We start from the raw sequence: 22,976 nt of genomic DNA, 5'->3' as shown, positions 1-22,976 counted from the left end.
GCCTGTGCCACCACCACCCAGCATGAATACAATTTTTATGCTGTGAATTTGAAAAAAGAAACAAACAAATAAGAAACGAGAAAGGAAACTTTCTTGAATAGGCTAAGTGTATTTCTTTTTAGTTCTTAGAGGCATGACTAGATATCAATTTTAAATTATACATTATAAATTATGAAAACAGCTTTCACTTATCTTTTTATTTCTTCTGAGTAGACATTAATAGATCCTATTTAGAGCTCGATGCTGGTAAAACGATCAGCTCTTAACTTCAACTCCTTTCTGCAGTTGTCTTAGCCATAGTGTTGCTGAATGCTACACAAAACAGTGTGTGCTGCATCTTTAGGTTCATTGATGTTTAGCAGCGATATTTAAAAGGACAGGTGGATTTAGCTGTTTCTTAGTAGTTGAATGGAGCTCGAATCTCAGGCTAAGTCCATGTCTTTTCAATGAGTTAGTTCTTGTGGAGAAGGCTGCTCTTTGTATTTTAATTTAGTTAGCCTGATTCTGATCAGTTTGAGTTATAAGGTCCTATATATTTGTTGTTCACTTTCTCAGTATTTTTGTTCTTAAAATTACAACCTTGTTTATCTGTTCAGGATTCATAAATCTATTAATATGAAAAATAATGACACTCCCAAAGCTAGTTTGGGTCTCTGATGCTGAAATATGTTCTGTTCATGAGATACAAGCTCATATCACTTATTGTATGTGTGTATTTATATTTAGCTTTATATCTAGTTTTTAGTTTTTCATAGTCACAAAATGGGGAAGTTCCATTTCCCATGAGCAAATGCAGCTCCTAGACTAAATTGCCTCACTAACTTTATGTTCTTCTTCAAGTTTCTCTAATAATTAAAAAAACAAAGGGAGATAGTTACCTTAGATTGCTCATTGCAGACCACATTAAAGCAGTAATCTCAGGAAGTCAGTGTGATCATCATAAACTCAGATGTTTGTTATTTTTTTGTCTGCTGAGGTTTAGTACCAGAAACCTATAACAGTTTTACTTTTAAGACTCAATCATTGAATTATTGGATACTCACAAATGCCTTCAATTTCAATATAATGACTCCTGTCTCAGAAGAAACACATCTTTTGTAGGGTCAGTATAATTATATTGGCATTAATTATTCTGTTTTGTTTTTTGTTTTTGTTTTTGTTTTTATAGGACTGATTGTATAGAAAAAAAAGACAGCCCTGAAGTGTACTTTTGTTGCTGTGAGGGCAATATGTGTAATGAAAAGTTCTCTTATTTTCCGGAGATGGAAGTCACACAGCGTAAGTATATGGTGAAAAATACATGCTTGTTCTGCTAGTAGATTGAAAAGAAAATATATTTGTGTTGCTGGAGTCATTTGTTACAACTTCTTTATATTTTATTTCCCCCCAAACCTGACTATATGCTAACTACTTATGATAGGATTATATACCAAATCTGAACCATTTCCTCTTCTCTTTTCCACAGCCACTTCAAATCCTGTTACACCAAAGCCACCCTATTACAACATCTTGCTGTATTCCTTGGTACCACTTATGTTGATTGCAGGGATTGTCATTTGTGCATTTTGGGTGTATAGACATCACAAGATGGCATACCCTCCAGTACTTGTTCCTACTCAAGTAAGTTATTGTGCTATGTTTTCTGTTGTGCATTTCATATTTTAAAGAAGTATTAACAGGTATAACTTAGTAACATGTTAACCTTTACTTTGGAGTGTTTAGTGTCATGAGAAGTATAGATAATTGCAGACTTAGTCATTTTGTATGTCATAAACTTCTCAGAGGTTGAGATAGAGTGTTGATGTCTTAGTGTCCTCTACAGAGTGGCACTGTTCTTCCAGTGCTTTAAGTATGGAATGTACTCTGCTTGCATCTTGAAGTGGTTGTTGATGAAGAAGAGGTCTTAGAACCTCCTTTGTCTTTTCCATACTGTTCTCTATTCATATTTGAAACCTTTTAAAAGACCTTTTGCCAAAATACCCTTTGACTGTTAGAATTGATCTGGAAAGCTAGCCAGTAAAATATGGAAGAGGGGGGCTTGTGGACTTTAGGGATATATATATATATATATATATATATATATATATTATATATATTATATATATGTATGTATATAATATATATATATATTCCTATTTGTAAAGATCTTTTACATAAAAGTTGCAGAGAAATATTTCTTACCGTGTATTACTGGTAATTCAGGTGTGTTGATTTGTTTACAGCATAGCAAATATGTATTGGACACTGAAAACTTTAAAAACTGTCTTTAATTTTCACTCACTTCAGAAATATTTCTGAAGATAGATGTACTAGGTAATCAGATTAAATTCCCTGAATTTTCTTCATTATCTATTATGTAGAGTGCGTCACTGGTCTAGTGCTACGTAGGACTTTTCATGGAAGTAGCTAATATTCTACATGCTCAAGAAAGCTGGTATCTTGTTTATACTTCCTTGAGCCATCTTTAAATTCTAATTTTTACTCCTTTTTCTTTTAACTCTTTAGAATACTTTGGGCCTCCTTGGGTCTCTTGGTTTGACTGTGTTTTTCTAATATTAGCAGGGTAAATGGTAAAAATTGATAAAAGAAAATAGTAAAATCCAGTATTTTAATGATAAGAACAATTCTTCTGTCCAAGCATTATTTACATAATGCACCAGCAATCTGTTGAATGAGCTCATTGATTTCTATAACCTTTGAAAGATGTATATGGAAAAATAATCCCAGTGGTAAATATTCAGTACTTTTGTCAGTGTTACTTTAAAATTTTTAGTATCTAGATTTAGAAGAGAAAGTACTTGGTGCTCTAATAATTCTCTGAAATTACCCTAGATTCATAAATTCGATAGAAACAACCTAAAAACCACATTTAAGGAACATTTCTATATAATTTGTGGATTTTTTGTTAAAGGAAGTTTTGAGCAGTAATATAATGCTTTATAGATAGAACATTGAGGTATATCCAATGCTGGTATGAGAGTGTGGTTAAGCTGTATTTATTTGTGTGTGCGTGCGTGTGTGTGTGTGTGTGTGTGTGTGTGTGTGTGTGTGTGTGTGTGTGTGTGTGTTATAGTAACCTATACATTAGATGACTTTCCTAGGAAGTACTAATTAATTGAAGGGTTTAACTTTTTATTTTGTTGTTAAGAAGACTATGTTACTATTCATAATAACTCAGAATCTGGTAATAAATCTTCTCCTCTTGAGTTTTAGATTTTGTTGCTGTTTGTACTCCTCTGTGTATTTAGGAATGCTGAAAAATAAGGAATCAGTTTTGTGGTTGAGTAACTTAGCATAGACAAGTTTTTATAAAAAAGTACATTACAGAACTAACTTTAAACTTTCCTTGTGTTTTAAACTGTGTGCAAACTGGCATTGTCTTTTATGTGGAATCTCACTCTGGTCACCTCAGAACATCTCTGAAACAGTATAGCTGTATGCTTTAAGTCTATTTTTGGTGAGAGGTTTATGCAAATTTTATAATCCTTTTCCAAAGGCTCTTTTTAAATTTAAAAATAATTGGAGGTAATTACATCAAGCATTTGCTGAACATTTAAATGCTTGTTCTAGGGTGCTGTTATGAATAATTATACACAAATACCCATGTGTGTGTGTGTGGGGGGGTGTTCTTTTCAGTGACTTCTAAATTGTGATACTGGTATGTAAGGATAATCATTGGGATTAGTTAAAATGTTCACATTCCTGGACCATACTCCTGAACATGTAATAGGGTTGTGGATAAAGTGTATTTAATAAGCACTGGCTTAATTAATTTTATCTCATAGGACTTATTATGTAGTATTAGATTTTAGATAAACTGTTATGTATAAAAACTCACAAGTGTCAGAGCTGGAATCTAAACCAAGATGTTCTTCAAGTTTTGCTCTTTTTGCGTTTCTATTTGGCTCTTCTCATCAGAAAGCAGATACTTCTGTATACTATTTAGGTAATTCAGTAATATCTGTGGCACCTCTGTATCATGTTATTGTCTGATTTACCTTTCTGCTTTAGATGCTTAGTAGTTTGTGTACCTACTAAGATGAGCCTTAGCATCATCTCCTGTTAGCCTCTTATGAAGATAAAAGAACATATATCACAGCTATACAAAAAACACATACCTATGTGCTTTTCTGTGAAAGTTTTTTGAAAATGTAGGATACATTTTGAACATGTCATTGGATCATAGACAGAAATTCCTGGCTAGTGGTTTGATTCTGCCAGTGTTCACTCATTGTTTTGAAGTAGGAATGAGTGGGTAGGTGAGATACACTGCACACGAGGACATGCTTGCATTTTACCCACTAGGTGTCCACCTTGCCAGTAGTTGAAAGACCTGTTAGGAAAAGAGCTTGCTATTTTGCCAAGGGTATCTGGAACATTTTCTTTTGCACCTTGCTTAAGTGATTTATGAAAATCACATAGTATGTTTTACTACTTAGAGAAACTTTCAAATCTTTAGCTAATGGCTGGTTATTTTTAATTATTGTTATTTATAATGGAAGAAAAAACATTTGCTCTAAAATAATTTAACATGATTAAGGATACAAAAAGGCAGATATTTCTTGATAACTTATAGCTACAGTGTTTCTCCTGTTGTTTCATGGTATCACTGCTATCACAATCATCTGGGATGAAAGTATTGGAGAAACTACTGTTTTTAGCCCTGTCATTTCCCAGGCCCCATTCGCCACCTTTTATCCTGATGGTATGGTTTCAGGAGTGTTACTGCCCCTGAGGCTGCTGTCCCTATAACCTTACAGCCATTCTTCTTGCTTTCATGCTCTCCTTTTATCTTTATTGCTAGAATAATATTTTACATTTTGGATTATGTTGCTTCTGAGATTAAAAGTCCTCAAGGGCTCTTACTGCTTTGCACCCCATGAAGTGTGGTCCACTATGTGCCATCTTAAGATTCTTTCTCCGTAGTATTCCCCAAATAATCAAGCATGTGCATGTAAAACTGTGGTTATGTGCTACCTGAGATGATTGAGAAAGTATCACTCAATTTATTTTCTTTCCTCTGTGATTCAGATAAGTAATCCCAGGAGAGAAAAGCTCATACTATTCTCTATACATACTATATCATAGTTCATTATTCCACTAGGTTGTAAGCCTCTTGAAGACAAAGTATATAACAACTGTGTTTCTAGTGTTTGAGGAATGATCATCCTATAAGCACTGAACGCTGTTGAGTTTGTTTTGTGTAGAGTCACATTGAGAGGATAACATTATTCAGGGAATTCCTTTAATAAACAGTCAGATACTTTTAGGGCTTTGTCTTGAGATAAATCTTGAGGTTGTATTTTTGGAGCATGTACAATTAGTTGAAGTATTTCTAGATTTTATAAGACAGTGAATGACCATACTCAAGAGCCTCTCATTTTGTATTATATAGGTCATGTTTCTTATGCTGAAACTCTTTCCACACATAGGAAGCTCACACACTGAGTAAATTGAATGCAAACTGGTTTTTCTGGTGATAGTGAGTCATGAATTTGAGACACTTGATGGACTCTTATTAAGCTTATTGTGGTAAAGAGTTAATGTGGTTTCACTAAAACTGTGAGCTTAAGTTTCCTATTTAAGACCTATGTTCAAGCTGATAAAACTTACTATTTGATCAAGTGAATAATAGAATCTAGAAATTACTTACCTTAAATAAAGTATGAAGTTAGCTTTTTGCTTATTTTAAAAGGCTATATAAATAGCATTTTAGTATTGCACCATTGCTCTTTTTAAAGTGACATCAGCTGCTTTAGTCCACATATCATGACATTTTGTCTAGTTGTTGGTTTGAGGTGTCGTAAGGGCTTTCAGATGTTGGGCATCCCTGAGTTGAGCATACACATAATCCCATTGACCTTAATACTAAAGTAATAATAGGTTGTCATTTCATGCTGTGCCAAATTACTACCCAGTGAGAAACAAAGTCATTTTTGAAAATGCTTTGTAGGGGTTTCCTCTTGATCATGAGCCTATTTATGCATCCATTGAGAAGTAGTGAGAAACCAAATTGAAGGGTAACATATTGAAGTCAGTTTAAGAAAGTGTGCTCCTCTTTTCCTGGTTAAAGATGTAGAGGAAACTTACTAAATATTATTGATAATGTTTAGCATGCTAATACTGTGAAAGGAGTTCTTAGTTGGTCTAAATAATAAAAACCTGGAGTCAGATATAGAGGAAAATGCTGAGAGATCAGAGAGAAGGAGGAGCAAGCCTAAGCCACCTTTTTACCTCCTTGGTGCCTCAGTGGACCAGAGAGTGAGTTCCTGTTCTTCCCAATTATGTCCCTTCTCCTCCCAGCCCTCTGACTTCCTGTCTGTCTGTACAGACCTCCAGACCTCTATGGTTATCCAGTGGCAAGCTCCATTCTTTGATTCAGACAGGCTTTATTTGCACAAGCAAGATATTACCACATTATACTTAATCTAATATTTATAGAAGCATACTTTTTAAAATACATTTTTAGTTAGGTATAATTACATCATCATTTCCCCTCCCTTCTCCTTCCTGCTGTCCCCTACCAATTTCCCTTCCTCCCGCGCCTTCTGTATCTTCCTGACTCACTCTCACATCAATAGCTTCCTTTAACTCTTTATGTTACAAACATGTATGCATAAATGTAAACATACAACCTGCTGAGTCTAATTTCATTGTTTGTATATGTGGTTTCAGGTCTGATCCCTTTGCATTGGATAACCAGTTAGGGGATTTATCCCGGGGAAAGGCTAATTTTCCCCTGTTTTTGCACCTGTGGCTCTCTATCTAGGGGTAGAATCCTGTCAGATTTCCCTTTCTCAATGAGAGTACTGTCGGTCCTATTAATGCAGCCACTTCCTGGTCCTTTGGCTCTTACAATTTTTCCACCCCATCTTCTGTGCTATTCCCTGAGCCATAGATCCAGGAGCTGTGATGTAGATGTATGTATTGGGGGCGGATTTAGCAAAATAGTGGTAGTAGATTTTTTTCCAAGGCCAATGGCCTTGGGAATCTGGCTGTATTTTTGGTATCAGGCATTATTTCCCTCCTATGAGGGGCTTGTAAGTCTAGTCAGACAGCTGTTGGTTACCACTGAGTGCCACTTACTACATCTCTGTGGATAGCTCATCATGCTGGTTATTGTTGTGGTTCATAGGTGTCACAGCTGGGTAGGATTAACTGCTTTCCTGCCTTGGCTTGCATAAGATTTTTCTGGGACCATGGAAGCTGGACCACAGGAAGGAGGTCTTTAGGTCTGATCCAGTTTTAATTACTATTGTGTGACAGAACGTTTTCTGGGGAGATGCAACACACGTCTACTCACCCCAAATTGGAATACCATGACTGAGCAAAGTAACAGATACCACCAAAGTCCAGTTTGATGAACCATGAGTTTTATTGGTGTTAGGTACAGTAATATAGTGAACCATGAGTTTTATTGTTGTTATGTACTATATGGGTAACATGTTACTTAGCAAAATATGACTCAACAATAGCTGTATCACCAAAGGCCACCCCAGTATAGGTGATAGCTCACAAAAGCTGGGATGTGGAGTGTGCTGCACAGCCTGCAGGCACTTGGAGAGAGTCTTTTCCAAGTGACTGTTGTAAACGTCTTCTAGGCAGCTTCACTGATAACTGCATCCTCTAGGCAGCTGGTCTGGTCTGCCTCTTCTTGTGGCTTTTGCTCCTGAGTCTTCCTTACAGCTTGGCTTGTTAAGTTTGTGAGGGACTCTCAGCTGTATTGCTTACTCTGGCGGATAGGGGCCTATAGAATTTGGTCAGTTTCAGAGACTTCCTGAAGCTCTTTTGAGTTGTTTGCCTTCCTGTTCAAGGAGTTTCCCTGCAGGATGAAATGTTTCAATGGCAGAGGAAGCTGTCACACAGCAATTAGATGGGTTGATTAATGGCTAGAGTTTATTACTATTTTTTTTTATCTTCTGCTTAAAACAGAACTATGTTTGCTGTATGGACACAGATTATTTAGAAAGTTCTATCAAAAAGGGAAAAATTTAAAAAGAGGAAAAACTGCATGTCTTTTATTACTACTTTTTGTAAAGAATTTTAGGATTGGTATACATCTTTGGATTCCTTTGTCTAGTTTCATCTGTTTTAGTTGTTGCATTTTCTCTCTATTAAACTATTAAGTACTATTTTTCTTTTGTAGACTATCATATATTCTTCTGTAAGTACCTTCGTTCAGATCAACAGCATAGAAAAATAGCTTTTGGCTTGATTGCCATTTATCTCAATCCATTAAGTGATATATTTTTAAATGAAACTTAGTAGAGTGTTATTGTATGCTCAGGAAATACTACAGTTTAATATGTGTTGGTACAAATTTTGTACATTTAAGGTATACAGTGTAATATTTTTATCAGTTTAGTAAAGTATGTATGTGATTTCTGATAGGAAAACTACATTTTATAAGTATTTGAGCCATATTATTTTAGCATGTTAAAATATTATGATATAATGCCATTTTATACTTGTACATGTTTATATATGTATATTCTTAAGAATGGTGCAAGGCTTCTATAGATGTTTTTTGTTCTGTGTCCAACTGTGGTATATAATTGTTTTTGTATCAGCTACTAAACTTGTAGCTTCATTTAAAATACATTTCTATGAAAATTTTTAAGGTAGAGATACAGCTTGCAAAAATTACCTTCACCAAGTATATGAATTTTTTTCTAGTTACAGTGCTATTTACAATTTCTATATACAGTGCTTAAACATAGTCAGGTGGAGATTGTCTAGAAATTCTGTATTCAAAAGCAAAAAAGGATGAGAAGAAGATAAAAACCATGGATGGAGCTTAACCTAGTTAAGAGTAAAGCTGAACACTCCACTTATTTGCGAAAGCCAGTACTTTGAGTGCTTTGGCAGTACACACACTCTACTGCAGGTGACCACCATTCAATTGTTAGCATCTGGTATGTCGTTTTCCTTTTGCCAGCCTAGAAGTGGACTCATGAATGTGCCAGAGTACATACATGCTTACTCGTTTATCTGGAGAGCCAGGAGGAGGTCAACTTTTTCTGCATTATCTTCATTTCCTGGGCATTATCCTAGATGTCTTTCTTTACTCCTAGCTATATTACTCTAAAACTGTTTTGTGTTCATTTGAAATAGAAGTAGGAAAGTTCATTTGTTAATAAAATAAATATTGTGGGCTGCCTTTCTGTTTTTGGTGAACCTTTCTCTTGGTGGTTCCATATCTGCTCTGAGCCCTGCACTATGTATGCTACCTAGTACAGGTTCAGGATGGTCCCTGTTTGTCCTCTTGGGGCTCACAATTACATGGAGGTAAGATAAAAACTGGCTGTTTATTTAACTTTGCCGCTTGAAAATGAAGGTAAAGAGATTATGAAGGGAGTGGCCAGTGGAAGAAAGATCTGATTGACATTCTGTAGTGCTGGGAGCACTGTATTTGAGGTGTTGGCCGGTGTTAAAGTGCTCAGTAACTGTGTGTTGTAATTGTCCTTTCTGTCACACCTTTGACTCCAAAGGAATAATTTTCATTGAAACTGTACTGATATAATACTCTGATATATCTGTTATAGCAAGTTCATTTTATTGATGCTAAAATTGGGGCACTCATAGGTGAAATGACCTGACTTACAATCCTATCCCAAGTGGCAATGCCTGGGCTTTTATTCAAGAATTATTGTCCATTGATTGAACAGCTTATTTCAATCATTAGATAGAGGCCATAGAAAACTAAATTAAGGAAAACTGATGAGAGTTCACTGCTTCATATTGAATATAGATTTTATTTGTGCCTGAACAGCCTGATAGTTAAATATTTTCTCACATCCATTTTTATTCATTCATCTTCACTTAGAGGTTATCAATGTCAAACAAAAGCTAATCATAACCCTCATGCTTTTGAACAGCAGCTAAGAGGAGAATTGGCTTTGCCTACATCTCTTAGGAGACTGTGTACCCTACCCCACCACTAGCTGCTAACGGCCTAGCGAGTCTGTTCAGAGTCTTTATTATCTACTTTGCTTTCAGGAAAACTAGCATGAGAGAAACTAGGAAATCTTGGGATCTAATTAATAGAGCTATGACTGAGCATTTGACATTATAGGTTTATTCATCTGTTAATCTATGCCTGCCTTCATCTGGCACAGAAACGTTGTTACTGTTTAACTTCGTTATGGATTTTATTTCTGTTCATGCTGTTGATAGCCTAAAAAATGAAGAATCGTGATATCTCTAAGAATATATGATAATTAGGTGACTAAGAGGAGACACATGCCGAATTTGTCAGTTTTCACATAGTATGGACACTTAATAGCTGTAAGAGGTTGTTGAGTGTGGTGTCAAAAAATAAGTATAAATGGAAACTATTTATCTGCCTAACTACATACACTTAAGATTGTTGTGGGTGTGGGTGCATGGGGGTTAAACTGTAAAGAAAGTTGTAGTACATGTTGAGTGTGTGAATAGTATGTAAAGTCTCTCTTTCTAGAATGATTTCTTTGAATTTTAGATGTGCATGGCTAACTGCCTACCAAATAGCTCCACTTAGATGTCTCTAAGCCCTTCCCATTCAAGGATCATGATTGTCTTTTCCAAACCTGGTTTTCAATAAATGCAGCACTTGTCTGTGTGGTTGTTAATCTAAAATTAAAGATGTGTCCAATAATGTTTTTCATTCCCATCACTCCCCTCTATTGCTTTTTTTTCCCTCAGGGTGCTCTCATCAGGGAAAACCTAGTAGAGTAAGTTCGATATCTTAGAGATACTCAAGCTAGTTACTTCCTTTCTACTGATTTTAGCTTTTAATTATGCATTTGTTACTGCAAATCATCAATTAGCCCATCTGCAAGTAAAGTTCATGAGAGCCTGAGTAGTTAGTATTTGACACAAACTGTGCAGTCAGTAAACTTGTTTGAATGAGCGAATAAATGGGTGAATGAAGTCTATATTCTTTTCTGATGTTTGGCAGTAATTGCATTCCTTCTTGATAAGGAGCAAGTGTGTTTCTAACCTGGAAACCTGATTACTTGGCATTAAAGTGCTGATTTGATTTTTAGTTAGTTACAGTGGTGAGTACTTAAAGCCACCTTTCCATTTTGTGAGTACTGACTGATTTGTTTGGTGAGCTTTTATCTGTTTGTGTAACCAGGGATTTCCTTTGCTTGTTTTGACTGCATATACTGTAACAGTTCATACTTTGAAGAAGCTTGTTGTTGGTGCCTCTGGTTTACCTTGTGTCTTTTGTTCTAATGTTCATTTATGGAGAAGTATATTCAAAAAGATGTATTTCAAATCTGTTTATATATTTTAGTTAATGTAATTTTTTGTTTTTATTTTGCCCATTCTTATCACATTAAAGCTTGTTTTTATCTTCATTTTGATTTGGGTATGTTATTCTGATGTTCATTAGAAAGTTTACTAAGTAGGCATAATACTTTCTAAGATTAGAAGTAACATTTACTTGCACTGATGTCTTTATCTCTCAAAGTTAAATAGTGTTTAAAGAAGATCTCAGTGATTCTTGTGTAAGAGAGGGACTGTATTCTGGAATGCTGAGGTTCTCTCATGGTATGGTAGGATTAAGCTAGCTTTTTGATGGATCATGGATAGTCCAGGATGATTATCAGAGGATGAAAATCCAGCAAACAACTAGTATAGATAAGTGGGTTGCCATTTCTGTTTGCTAGTGGCACTGTTCTCTGTAGAAATAGTGGCATCTGGGGAATGTGGTCATCTGTTTGGAGTTTTCAAAGCTCTCTAGCAATAGCTAACATGTATTTTACTTAATTTAACATTTCATCAGTTATCTGTTTAGGAGTGACTTGTTCTCTATCACAGTCTGACTGTTCTCAAGCTTTGAAAAATGTGTCTGGATACTCATTTCCAGGACACTACTTCTTACTCAGTTGTTATGTACCTCTTACATTTAAAGTTACTTTAATATTGAAATTGTATTTTGAACTGCTATCAAATGCTTAATTGAAAGTATGAACTAAGTCATCTAAATCCTGTTCTGTTTCTGTTTTGATTTATTCTTGTTGCTACATGTGGGCAGGCCTAGTTTGTCACCAGGTTTTCTGGCCATCGTCCTTCCTCTTGTGTTTTCTGCCCTGCTTGTTTTTTCTGAGCACACATATAGCCACTAAGAGCATTATTTTGTGTTTTACCCTATGATCTTACTGCTTTCCAGAAAGGTGAGTGAGGTAATTCACTCGCTAGAAGTAGGAAATTTCAGAGGTTCTTATGAAAACTGTGAAAAAACTAGAGCTGGAGAGACTCAAAGGGCTTTGTAACCATGGGCACATGTTTGATCCTTAGGACCCACATGAAAGAAAGAAAGAAAGAAAGAAAGAAAGAAAGAAAGAAAGAAAGAAAGAAAGAAAGAAAGGAGAGAGAGAGAGAGAAGAAGAAGAAATGGGAAAAAAAAGACAGGCAGCTTGGGTGTTATGGTGCATGTTAGTAATCCCAGCTCTGTAGGGATTTGCAATTCCAGGTGGGTTCCTAGAGCTTGCTGGCCCACCTAGCTATCTTGAGGAGTGCCAGGCCAGTGGGAAATGACACTTTTGGAATGACTCCCGAAGTTGTCTCCTAACCTTCATGCACATGTCCCTATACATGTATGCAGGCACCCATGAAAATTGTTAGAAACCCTGGTCTGAGAGAATTGGATTTCTTCTGGCTGATTTGTGGTGTCTGTAAAGGCAATACTGCCCTCTGCTGTTCAGAAGCCGATCCCAGCTCCTGTCTTCCCCAGTTCAATTGCCTGGTTATGCTTGCACTTAAAACCTTTTCAAGTAATAAGATTCAAAATTTATTTTACTTGCTGGCTTGAAGCCCACTGGATCAGGTAATTTAGAGTTATTTCAGCATCAAAATTTGTTTATTACCACCCTGATAGGTGATATCCAGGGATTTTTTTTCCTTTATTTTTTTTTTTTTAAATGATTCTTTCCTCTGGTTATAAGGAAAGTGTTCTTAATCCTTATCTTAAAAATATAATCCATTGAGTCACTGTCAACTTTTAAAAAGCTAATCCATTCTTTCTTTCACCTTTGTAACTGATGTGTCATTTTTCATTTCATTCTGAATATGAATCGTAATTTCTTTTGCCTGTGTTTTTTCTTCACAAGCACGCCTTTCATATAATGATAGAGGTAAGATGCATTGCTGTTTGCTTATGGTTGTGAAAGCTTTTGTGGATGCACACAAAACATTTGTCTTTAGAGTTTTGTTGTTACTGTTGTTTTACTTTGTATCCTCTAGAGTTTATCTACATTTTTTGTTATAAAAGTCCCCCCTTTTGTATCCAAATATGATTCATTTGGCATAGTAAAAGCATTTGGTTTTGAAGGATTGTTAACAGTATTTATACTTTTCGAAGGTAGAATGTCGAAAGAACTATTTCAGGTCAACAGAAGATAAAACCTAATAAGGGTATTAGCCCTAGAAACCCAGTATTTGTATTTTTTAATAGTATTTCATATATTTAAATGTCAGCCTGCTCTCATTTAAATGAAATGACTTTCAGTTTAGCTCATTATCTTTTAACTTAAAATCTATAGTTTCCAATGGCATCTCTAGCTTTAGAAATGGCACCTTTGATAAATCTGTTGCTGCCTGGAAGTTTGAGGTTGTTTGGATTACAATATATACTTAATTGAGAAGTAAGAAAAATTGATCACAGATGGCTTGCTGCTCCTTTTGAACAGTGTCCCAGCATTGGGTACAGTTATGTCACTGGGTAGGTGCCCAGGGCAGTGGGACTTTACCAGTAACTACAATTTCAGTATGTATTTTGATGTCTTAAGAAGTAATGCATAATCAGAGCCACTTCTAATGTGCATCATCTTAGTTTTATGCATTGAATGGTTGTTGAAAGAGCACTGGGAACTCGAAGGGGAGAGTATCAAAAATTGTTAGTCCTTAGAGTGCTTATTGTGCAGCAAGGCAAAGCCATGCTTTCCAGATAACATCATTTATGACATGTTAAATTCCCATTTGTCTCCCCAGGGGTTCATGTTTAATGATAGCAAGTCCTCATTCCTAGAAACAAATACTGAGTTTTTCTGAATAAATTGCTATAATGATGGTAATAAATTGATAATCATTTCTAATATTTTACATAATAAGTAAAACAGATTTTTAGAGTACATTTGAAACTTCATTCTAGGAATTTCTTAAGAAAGAAGGGTATATCAATGTTATTATGTATTGTGTTGTTATTTTATTGTGAAACTGCTTTTTAGGCCAATCTAAGTATTTGTGGAGATTAAAGTGTACTTAACACTGTATCTGGAGATTAAAGTATACTCAAGACTGTATCTCAAAAGGTTTGATCTTGATAGGAATGGACATTTAGAGATCATTTTCTTGCTTTTCAAAAATTGGCCAGTGTAGTTTTTTTAATTTAATTTTTTATACTGTTAGGAAAATTTGACAGTTTTATGTTTTCTAGCAATTGATGCTAGAACTTTAAGTAAAATTACAATATTAAATGTTGATTCAAGATTTCTCTATGAAATAAAAGTATGTTATGAAATTTACTAAGGAAAGCCTTGTAACATGTAGGAACTTTGAAGTTTATCTGTGCATCTGGAAAACATTTAACATACTTGGGCTACTGGTCTTTTTTTTTTTTATGAATTTGAGATGTCATAGGCTGTGACATTGGTGCCCCTTTGAACACAGAACAGGTATGTGTAAGTCATCTCTAGAGACATTACTGGTCAGTGTATAAAAAAGGCTGTCAGATCATAGTGTTTAGAGTTGTGCTGCCTCTTCTTTTCAGTTATTACTTGAAGATTTTAGTTTTGGCTGCTTTGAAAAACTGATCTTTGTCTTTTCTATTTAGTTATTTCTTTGTAAACTTATACACTTACTCTTGGACCTTTCAGACTTGGTGTTTTCTTTGCCTTTCCTTCTCTGATTACCTCAGTCAGCCTGTTCCTGTCAGTAGAATCTTAGTATAGGCAGAAGGCAGTTAGTTAAAGAATGGTAAGAATGATTCTCACAGCAACTCTCCAGAAAAGATGACGCTTCCCCTCCCTGAGAATCACGGTGAGCCTGGCCTTCCTGTAGGATTTGTAGACAACCTCTTTGGTCTGTCATTCTGCTAAACAGAAGCCCTTAGGGTTTATTAGCTTTTCATATTTTTAGGTAGGAACAGCAATGTTTGTAGGCATTTCAAACAGACATGACTTCAGAATCAGACATAGGAAGTCTTCTGACTTTTAAAAATAGGAGTTTTCAAGCCTTTAATTACAGATTGCCTAGAAGTTGCATTCTTTTTCCATATAATACTTTGCACTGTTTCTTTGCTGGGGTCATTCTAATGCTTGGTAGAAATTTTTTAGACTCACAAACAGCCTAGTGACTGAGGGATGCCTACAGGAAGCACTAACAGTCTTGAATGTTGTAAAGATGTAAAAAGGGAGAAGAAAGGGTGAGATGCAGGGGTCTTGGATAAAATCCTGTTCTTAAGTATCTGAAGTACCACCAGGAGTCTGTAATTGCCACAGAAATTTTAGTTCCTTCTCGCAGAACTTAAACAGCCCTTGAAACATTTCTGTTGACTTCCAGAGGGTTCTTACACCTTGCTATAAGTTGCAGAGAATAAACTGATAGAGCACTTCAGCAAAGGGTTACCATTCTATTGGTGTATGGAATTTTCTTTGGTATTCTCATTTTTTTTGTATTATACTGGCCTTATTTTAAAAATTCATCATAGTATCACTCATGTCTTTTATTCACTATTCCATGTTTCCAATATAACTACCACATTCCAAGATTTTTATTTGTACTTTGTTTTATTTTTCTTTTCAGTTATTCTCAGGGCATGATTTTTATTTCTGGTCAGTTTTGGGAAATAGTTAAAGGGATGAACTATTACTATCTTGAAAAATAAGATTGAACAAACAAAAAGTTTGTCTATAGAAACATTTAAGTGCTTTTTGTATTTCATGTACTTGTTTAAAGTGACTGGGTATTACAAAATTAATGAAGAAAAAGTTAATATTAAATAGCCACTAGAGAAAGTTTTGAGATTTTTCTTTGAGAAGTGGTTATACTTTGCTGTGTTGGTACTTTTCAAAACCATATCCTTTAAGAGAATATAAGCTGGACGAAGCCAATGGCATACTATTAAGAGTGTTCTGAAGTTCATAGAAAGTCTTGGAAACAGTGGTTAGACTGGCTGCTCAGTTTTTTTCACCTGCTCTTCCTAAGTCACAGCACTGCTATGTTGTTAGACAATGCCTGCTTAGTGGTTCCCGCTAATGTCCCAGAAGCTCAGTTTTTGCAGGCTGAAAGTTAAAGTCACATTGAAATTACAGTCACTTACATGCTCACAGTTTCTGTCAGTGCGTTCTTTAGTACACTTAACTTTTTTCTCATTTCAGAATTGATGTCTTTTGTTGTGCTTATTAACAGTATTATTATTATTATTATTATTATTATTATTATTATTATTATTATTATTATTTATCTGTAGGACCCAGGACCACCCCCACCTTCCCCATTGCTAGGTTTGAAGCCACTGCAGCTATTAGAAGTGAAAGCAAGGGGAAGATTTGGTTGTGTGTGGAAAGCCCAGTTGCTCAATGAATATGTGGCTGTCAAAATATTTCCAATACAGGTATGTTTATTGAAGTTCTCTAATCTATCTACCTCTATAATTTTAAAACTGTAACTGGCTAGGACATTATATCTCATAAACAGCCTGAAAGCACAGACTGCATATTCTAAAGTGATTGTGAGAGTGGGGAAAGTAGTCTAGCCTGACTGTTCTGTAGTCATATCTGAGAAATGGAATGATTTAGCGTAGCACTTGAGGTTGTTGGCAGTAGTGGAATCACAATAAATGTACATATAGTCAGTCTTTTGTTAATAAAAACTAAAGTTGAGTATTCCAGTCAAAAATAACCTCTTACTAGCCCCTTAACAAGAAAAAGCAACAGATTGTGTACTTTGCTTTCAAATACCTGTTTGGAGATACATGACCAGACCTTGACTTCTTTTCATTGTACTTTGAGTGTTTATATGTAATTATTTTAGTTTTTACTGGTAATTTCTGAGAGGCAGTGATTCAAGTTTCCAAAGTATTGGTTTACTTTGTTTTTTCTTGAAATGCAGCCAAACTTCTTAGGAAGTAATGACCTAAGGAAGTCTGTAGTGCTGCTGCTTTGCTCCATTGCTGGTTGACTTTAGGGCTACCACCTTCCCCTTTCTCTGGTAATACACCTCTGTGGTATTGAAGTTTTAGCTACACCTCCATCACTCCAAAGTTACTAAGCAACAGTTTCCTTCACATACCTAGGTTTTAGCCTTCTCACCGAATCTAAAACCTGTCCCATAGTCTTTCTTTATCTTGGCAGCAGTGTAGCTCTTTCAGAAAGAGAAGCATTCTGTTGTGCTAAGATTTGTAGGAAGTTCTGTAGTAAGCTACTTCAATGGGTGAGGAATCTTAACAATTAGAGTAGAAACAACAGTAGCAGCTGTGTCCTCAAATGCTTTTATTGACAGAGTAGTGATTTACATATTGTGTGTTCATATATTATCTATCTGTATACATGCAACGAGCACTTAGTAACCAAGAGCAAAATCCTTCCTTTATTGGAAAAGCGAACGATTTTATAAAAGTCAGAGGAAAAGCCAGAATTTAAACTAATCTTGGATCCAGAGATTTCCTTACCTTATAGTGTAACTCACTTTCATTGCCCTTTCACAGTGAAAAGAAACTATTTTTTTGTAACTATATAATAGACATAAATAACCTGCAGGAATGAATATTTAGAAGCATTAAAAAAAACATTAGGCATTGTTAGCTTGGGGTGGGGGTGAGGGTAGGGCAGAATGAAGAGAGACTGTTACCTACTTAAGGTGGTCATTCCACCTAAATTTAACTTTCAGGGAGATAATTGTACATAGTAGCATGAATAGTTTCACACTATATAGTGCTTGAAGTAACTTATAGGCAGAATGTGTTACTGCTTAAGGTACAGAAACTCATTTTTTTTTTTGTATTTTGTATTTTTGTATTTTTTTATTTTTTTGATTAATGCCCGTGTTTGTAAACTTAGCAACACAGAAAAGGAGATTTTGAGGGGATGAGGTAGGATTCCCTAAATAACAAGGGTTTATTATAGATTATTGTTATTACCTCTTATAGATTTCTTTTGTAAGAAAATAACAAAAGATTACTTAGCTCATTTTGTTGTTGTATCTCTTATACTTAGCTTATTTTGTTATTGTTTTATAACTTACTCAGTAATCTCAACATGATTTATTTTTTTGTACTTTTATGTTCTTACCATGCTTTCATTTTTTTTTAAACTGCAGGACAAACAGTCCTGGCAGAATGAATATGAAGTCTATAGTTTACCTGGAATGAAGCATGAGAACATACTACAGTTCATTGGTGCAGAAAAGCGAGGCACCAGCGTTGATGTGGACCTGTGGCTAATCACAGCATTTCATGAAAAGGTAAAATACTTAAGTTTGGTAAGCTAGACTTGGCCTACCTACCTTAACTGTTATATTTCAAAAGATCAGTATGTTATCACAGTTGATTAATATTTGATCCAAAATATACATCACTCATGAATAAAAATATAACAAAATTACTTTAAGGAAAGAACAACGTTTTACCTAACCTACTAATCATAGAGCAGCCCTTAGCCTTTGATTTTCTGTGCTGCAATTACTTCTCTTAGAGGTACTTTAGAATAGACAACATTTATTGTTTGCCATGTATTACTTACGATACAGTGTGATTTTATGAGCCCTGACTTTTTTATCTTTATTTTATGCCTTATAATTCTTTAATGATGAATCCAGAACCACTAACTTGGAATTATCCCCAAAGCACATGTGCTTTTCCCTCATCTTTCAGCTAAAAAAAAAAAAAATAAATAATTTTTTTTTTTTTAAAAGAAAGTTCTATGTAGTACATGCTGGCCTCATCTTTTTGCCTTAGCAGCCTCCCAAGTGCTGAGATTATGGGTTTAAATTACCCTGGAGTGTCATCCTTGTTAAGTGTTACTGGCTTTATATTTCACTTAGTATTTGACCATAAGGCTCATAATGTCTTTAGTAGAGAAGATTTTGTGTATGCCTGTGTGTATAGGCATGCATGTGTGTCTACACACACACACACACACACACACACACACACACACACACACACACACACACACACACACACACACACACACACACACACCCCAAGACATAACATATAAGGTCCTTGTGTGGAGGTTTATGTTTGTTTTGGAGTCTTCCTTCCTCCTTTCCCTTTCCCTGTTGTTTGGTTATTGTTTGAAGCAGGGTCTCTCACTGAACCTGTAACTCACCGATGTGTTTGGCCAGTGAATTCCCAGAGATCTGCCTGTCTCTGTGTCCTCCTAGCACTGAGTTATAGACTAAAATGGGTCTGAGGATCTGAATTTGGGTCTTGATGGTTATGTGACACACACTTTGCACACTAATACATTTCCTTAGGAATATTCTGTATATTAGTGGTTGTTTATGCTTTCAGTGTAGTCCTATAATGTTTCACTTTTAATATTAGTTTTTTTTTTCCCTAAGGCTTTTTAGCTAGTCTCTCTTTTTTAAACCTTCTAAAGTTGGGAATTAACTTATTTTGGTAGTAAGCTTTTAAAAATGAGCATTTTGTGGTTCAGTGTTCATTAATGTGAATTAGAAGGAAATTCGGGGAACTCCAGTTATTCATTGATTGATTATGTACTGAAAGGAAGGCATTGCCTCCACATCCAAAGAAAAGTTTCCATCTATGTAAAACTTTCTTCAAGAGCTTATAGGTGTTTCCCCCCCTCTCTTTTCTTTAGGGTTCACTGTCAGACTTCCTTAAGGCTAATGTGGTCTCTTGGAATGAACTTTGTCATATTGCAGAAACCATGGCTAGAGGATTGGCATATTTACATGAAGATATACCTGGCTTAAAAGATGGCCACAAGCCTGCAATATCTCACAGGTAGAGCAAGATTTGTGTTGTCTTTCCATTAAACTCATATGTTTATTATTTAAATTTAATTCAGGGTAAAATTTATTTGAAGAGGCAAAGACTTTCATTTTTAAAAATTAGGTTTGAGATTGACTAGGATGTACATGTTAATCTCATTAATGAAGTTTAATGATCTCATGTTTTAATTTGTCTGATTGCTGAAACCATATTTGAGAATAAAGGTGTATTCTCTATCTCAAAGGAAAAATGATTTTAACTCAAAATTTTGATTTACTATAAAGGCAATGTTTGATAGCTATAAATTAAGGATAGACTAAGTATTTCCTTTGTTTTTTGGATGAGTATACATTCATTCCTTGAAGTAAAGGAGAAATCATTGAGGAGACAGCTGTCCAATGAAGAAATGGTTACCATATCTTGAAAAGGAAAAGTATTTCTGGAGAATAGAGTTAGTTTGCCATTATTTAACTTCCTTGGAAGAACATGGGACTGAGTTGTCACCTTCTAATGGCTGTTTTAAAAGTAGTTATTAACAGAGTGATTTAGCAAATATGAAGTTGACTGTTACCAGATTCTGACTTTGAAAACCATGAATGTCTTCTTCAGAAAAGGCTCCACTTTCTTTCATCTTCTTTCAAGAGGCTGCCTTCTATTAATATATTCAAACTAATCCCTTGGTCCTCTCCAAAGTTGCTATAGGGACCCTGAAAATGTTTTGATACTGAAACCAGTTTGTTTGTGGAACATTTGATTCTACTTCTATCTTACTGTGGGTCAGTATGATGACTTCTAAGTGTAACTGTTGGTCACAGCATAGACATGTTTGCTGGAGTTGTCTTTAAGATGAATCTATGAGGCAGATTTTTAGAAAGACTATTTTCTAGCATAACAGCTGATAGACTACTTTCCCATGCTTTATGGTAAAAGGCTCTGTGTGTTCTGTATTCCCAGAGGGGCTTTCCTACAGTAGTGGCCGTGCAGCATGAGACCACTGAGGGGCCATTCTGAAGTGGGAAGTGGGGCTATTAAAATTTTCTTGTTTTTCTGAAGTTTCATTTCTATGGGAGTTTGTAACTATAAGATCTGAAATGTTCCCCTTACTTTAAAGAAATAGTAATTTTATGATTATGTGGGAGTGACATAGATGATATATATTTCTGGAATGACTGTTATAAAACTACTTGATTGAGAGGATTCCTTCTCGCTTCTGTTTCGACGGTTTTGTCACTACATCTGTGTGGCTACATCTTTAGGCTATATTGGGACTCTGCCTAAGCATCTTATCTCTTTGCCTTTCATAGTTTTAAGGAACTTTATTTTAATAGCATATTTTCCTCATATTCAATAGAAATTTTTAAACGATAACTTATTTAAAATATTTTTTTCTTTTTGAAGGGACATCAAAAGTAAGAATGTGCTGTTGAAAAACAATCTGACAGCTTGCATTGCTGACTTTGGGTTGGCATTAAAGTTTGAGGCTGGCAAGTCTGCAGGTGATACTCATGGACAGGTAAGAACAGCCAACATAAAATGTGAATAGAAAATAATAAGCACATCTCTTACTTTAGATCAATACCGACTTGCTCTAAAGTTGTTGGGGTGGGGATTGAGCCATCTTCTAGTGAAGAGTGACACGTTTTAAGAAGGCAGCCTTTTTACACTGCTGTTCCCTCAGGGTTAGGCAAACACTACAAAAACTAGAACAACATTTATCTGTGACAAAATTGTGTTTTGTTTTGTTTTGTTGACAAGATTGTTTTTTAAAATAATTAGTCAAAGAAGAATCCAGTTCTTAATAGTTTAATCTTTAGGGAGGTCTATTTAATATTAATTCAGTTTTTGTTGTTTAATTCATTACCCTAACAGTAGAGGATAATGGGTCACTTCTCACTATAGTGTACTAAGTTCTCTCTCCCATTTTTCTATATAATAGTTTCTTGCTTCTGGCTTTATTGATTCATTAACTCTTTAATGAATTTAATGTTTTTTCTTTGAATTCTTTCTAGACTTCAGCTCTCCTGAAAAGGCTGAGTGAGGTGTCTAACTCCAGTTATGAGTTGCATATATAAATTTAGCATCCTTTCGGTAGGCCAGAGGAGAGGAGAGTACCCATGCATTTTTAATTATTTATTTTTTCCATTTTTTTATTTAAATTAGAAACAAGATTGTTTTACATGTCAATCCCAGTTCCCTCTCCTGCCCCCCATTAACTCCCTACCTATCCTATACCCTTTCTGCTCCCCAGGGAGGGTGAGGCCATCCATGGGGGATCTTTAGAATCTGTCATATCCTTTGGGATAGGGCCTAGGCCCTCCCCTATGCGTCTAGGCTGAGGGAGTACCCCCTTATGTGGAATGGACTCCCAAAGTCCATGCCTATGCTAGGGATAAGTACTGATCTACTACAAGAGCCCCATAGATTTCTGAGGCTTTCTCACTGACACCCACATTCATGTGGTCTAGATTAGTCCTACGCTGGTTTCCCATCTATCAGTCTGGGGACCATAAGCTCCCCCTTGTTTAGGTCAGCTGTTCCCAGGGTTTCACCAGCCTGGTCTTGATCCCTTTGCTCATCACTCCTCCCTCTCTGCAACTGGATTCCAGTTGAGTTAAGTGTTTAGCTGTAGGTGTCTGCTTCTACTTCCATCAGCTGCTGAATGAAGGCTCTAGGATGGCATATAAGTTAGTCATCAGTCTCATTATCAGGGGAGGGCATTTAAGGTAGCTTCTCCACTGTTGATTAGATGGTTAGTTGGTGTCATCTTTGTAGATCTCTGGACATTTCCCTGCTGCCTGATTTCTCTTTAAACCTATAATGGCTTCCTCTATTATGGTATCTCTTATCTTGCTCTTCTCTAGTCTTCCCCTGACTCAACCTTCCTGCTCCCTCTCATGTTCTCCTCACCCCTCCTCTTCTCCCCTTCTCATTCTCCTAGCTCTCTCTCCCCTCACCCCATGCTCCTAATTTGCTCAGGAGATCTTTCCCTTTCCCCTTCTTCGGGGGACCATGTATGTCTCTCTTAGGG

General features: G+C 35.7%; 1 protein-coding gene across 1 annotated transcript in view; it reads left to right on the top strand.

Moving 5' to 3' along the window:
* The window catches only part of Acvr2a (activin A receptor type 2A), a 76,790-nt gene that overhangs the window by 44,035 nt on the left and 9,779 nt on the right, over nucleotides 1-22,976 (top strand). The window contains exons 3-8 of the mRNA XM_027420474.2: nucleotides 1,169-1,278; nucleotides 1,466-1,620; nucleotides 16,460-16,603; nucleotides 18,307-18,450; nucleotides 19,815-19,960; nucleotides 21,347-21,461. Of these exons, the coding sequence (XP_027276275.1) occupies nucleotides 1,169-1,278; nucleotides 1,466-1,620; nucleotides 16,460-16,603; nucleotides 18,307-18,450; nucleotides 19,815-19,960; nucleotides 21,347-21,461 (814 nt within the window). The remainder of the gene's footprint in view (nucleotides 1-1,168; nucleotides 1,279-1,465; nucleotides 1,621-16,459; nucleotides 16,604-18,306; nucleotides 18,451-19,814; nucleotides 19,961-21,346; nucleotides 21,462-22,976) is intronic.

The sequence above is a fragment of the Cricetulus griseus genome, chromosome 6, assembly GCF_003668045.3.
Source record: "Cricetulus griseus strain 17A/GY chromosome 6, alternate assembly CriGri-PICRH-1.0, whole genome shotgun sequence".
In the NCBI taxonomy this organism is placed as follows: domain Eukaryota; kingdom Metazoa; phylum Chordata; class Mammalia; order Rodentia; family Cricetidae; genus Cricetulus; species Cricetulus griseus.
Note: the sequence above shows the minus strand (reverse complement) of the source record. Positions and strands in the feature narration are given on the sequence as shown.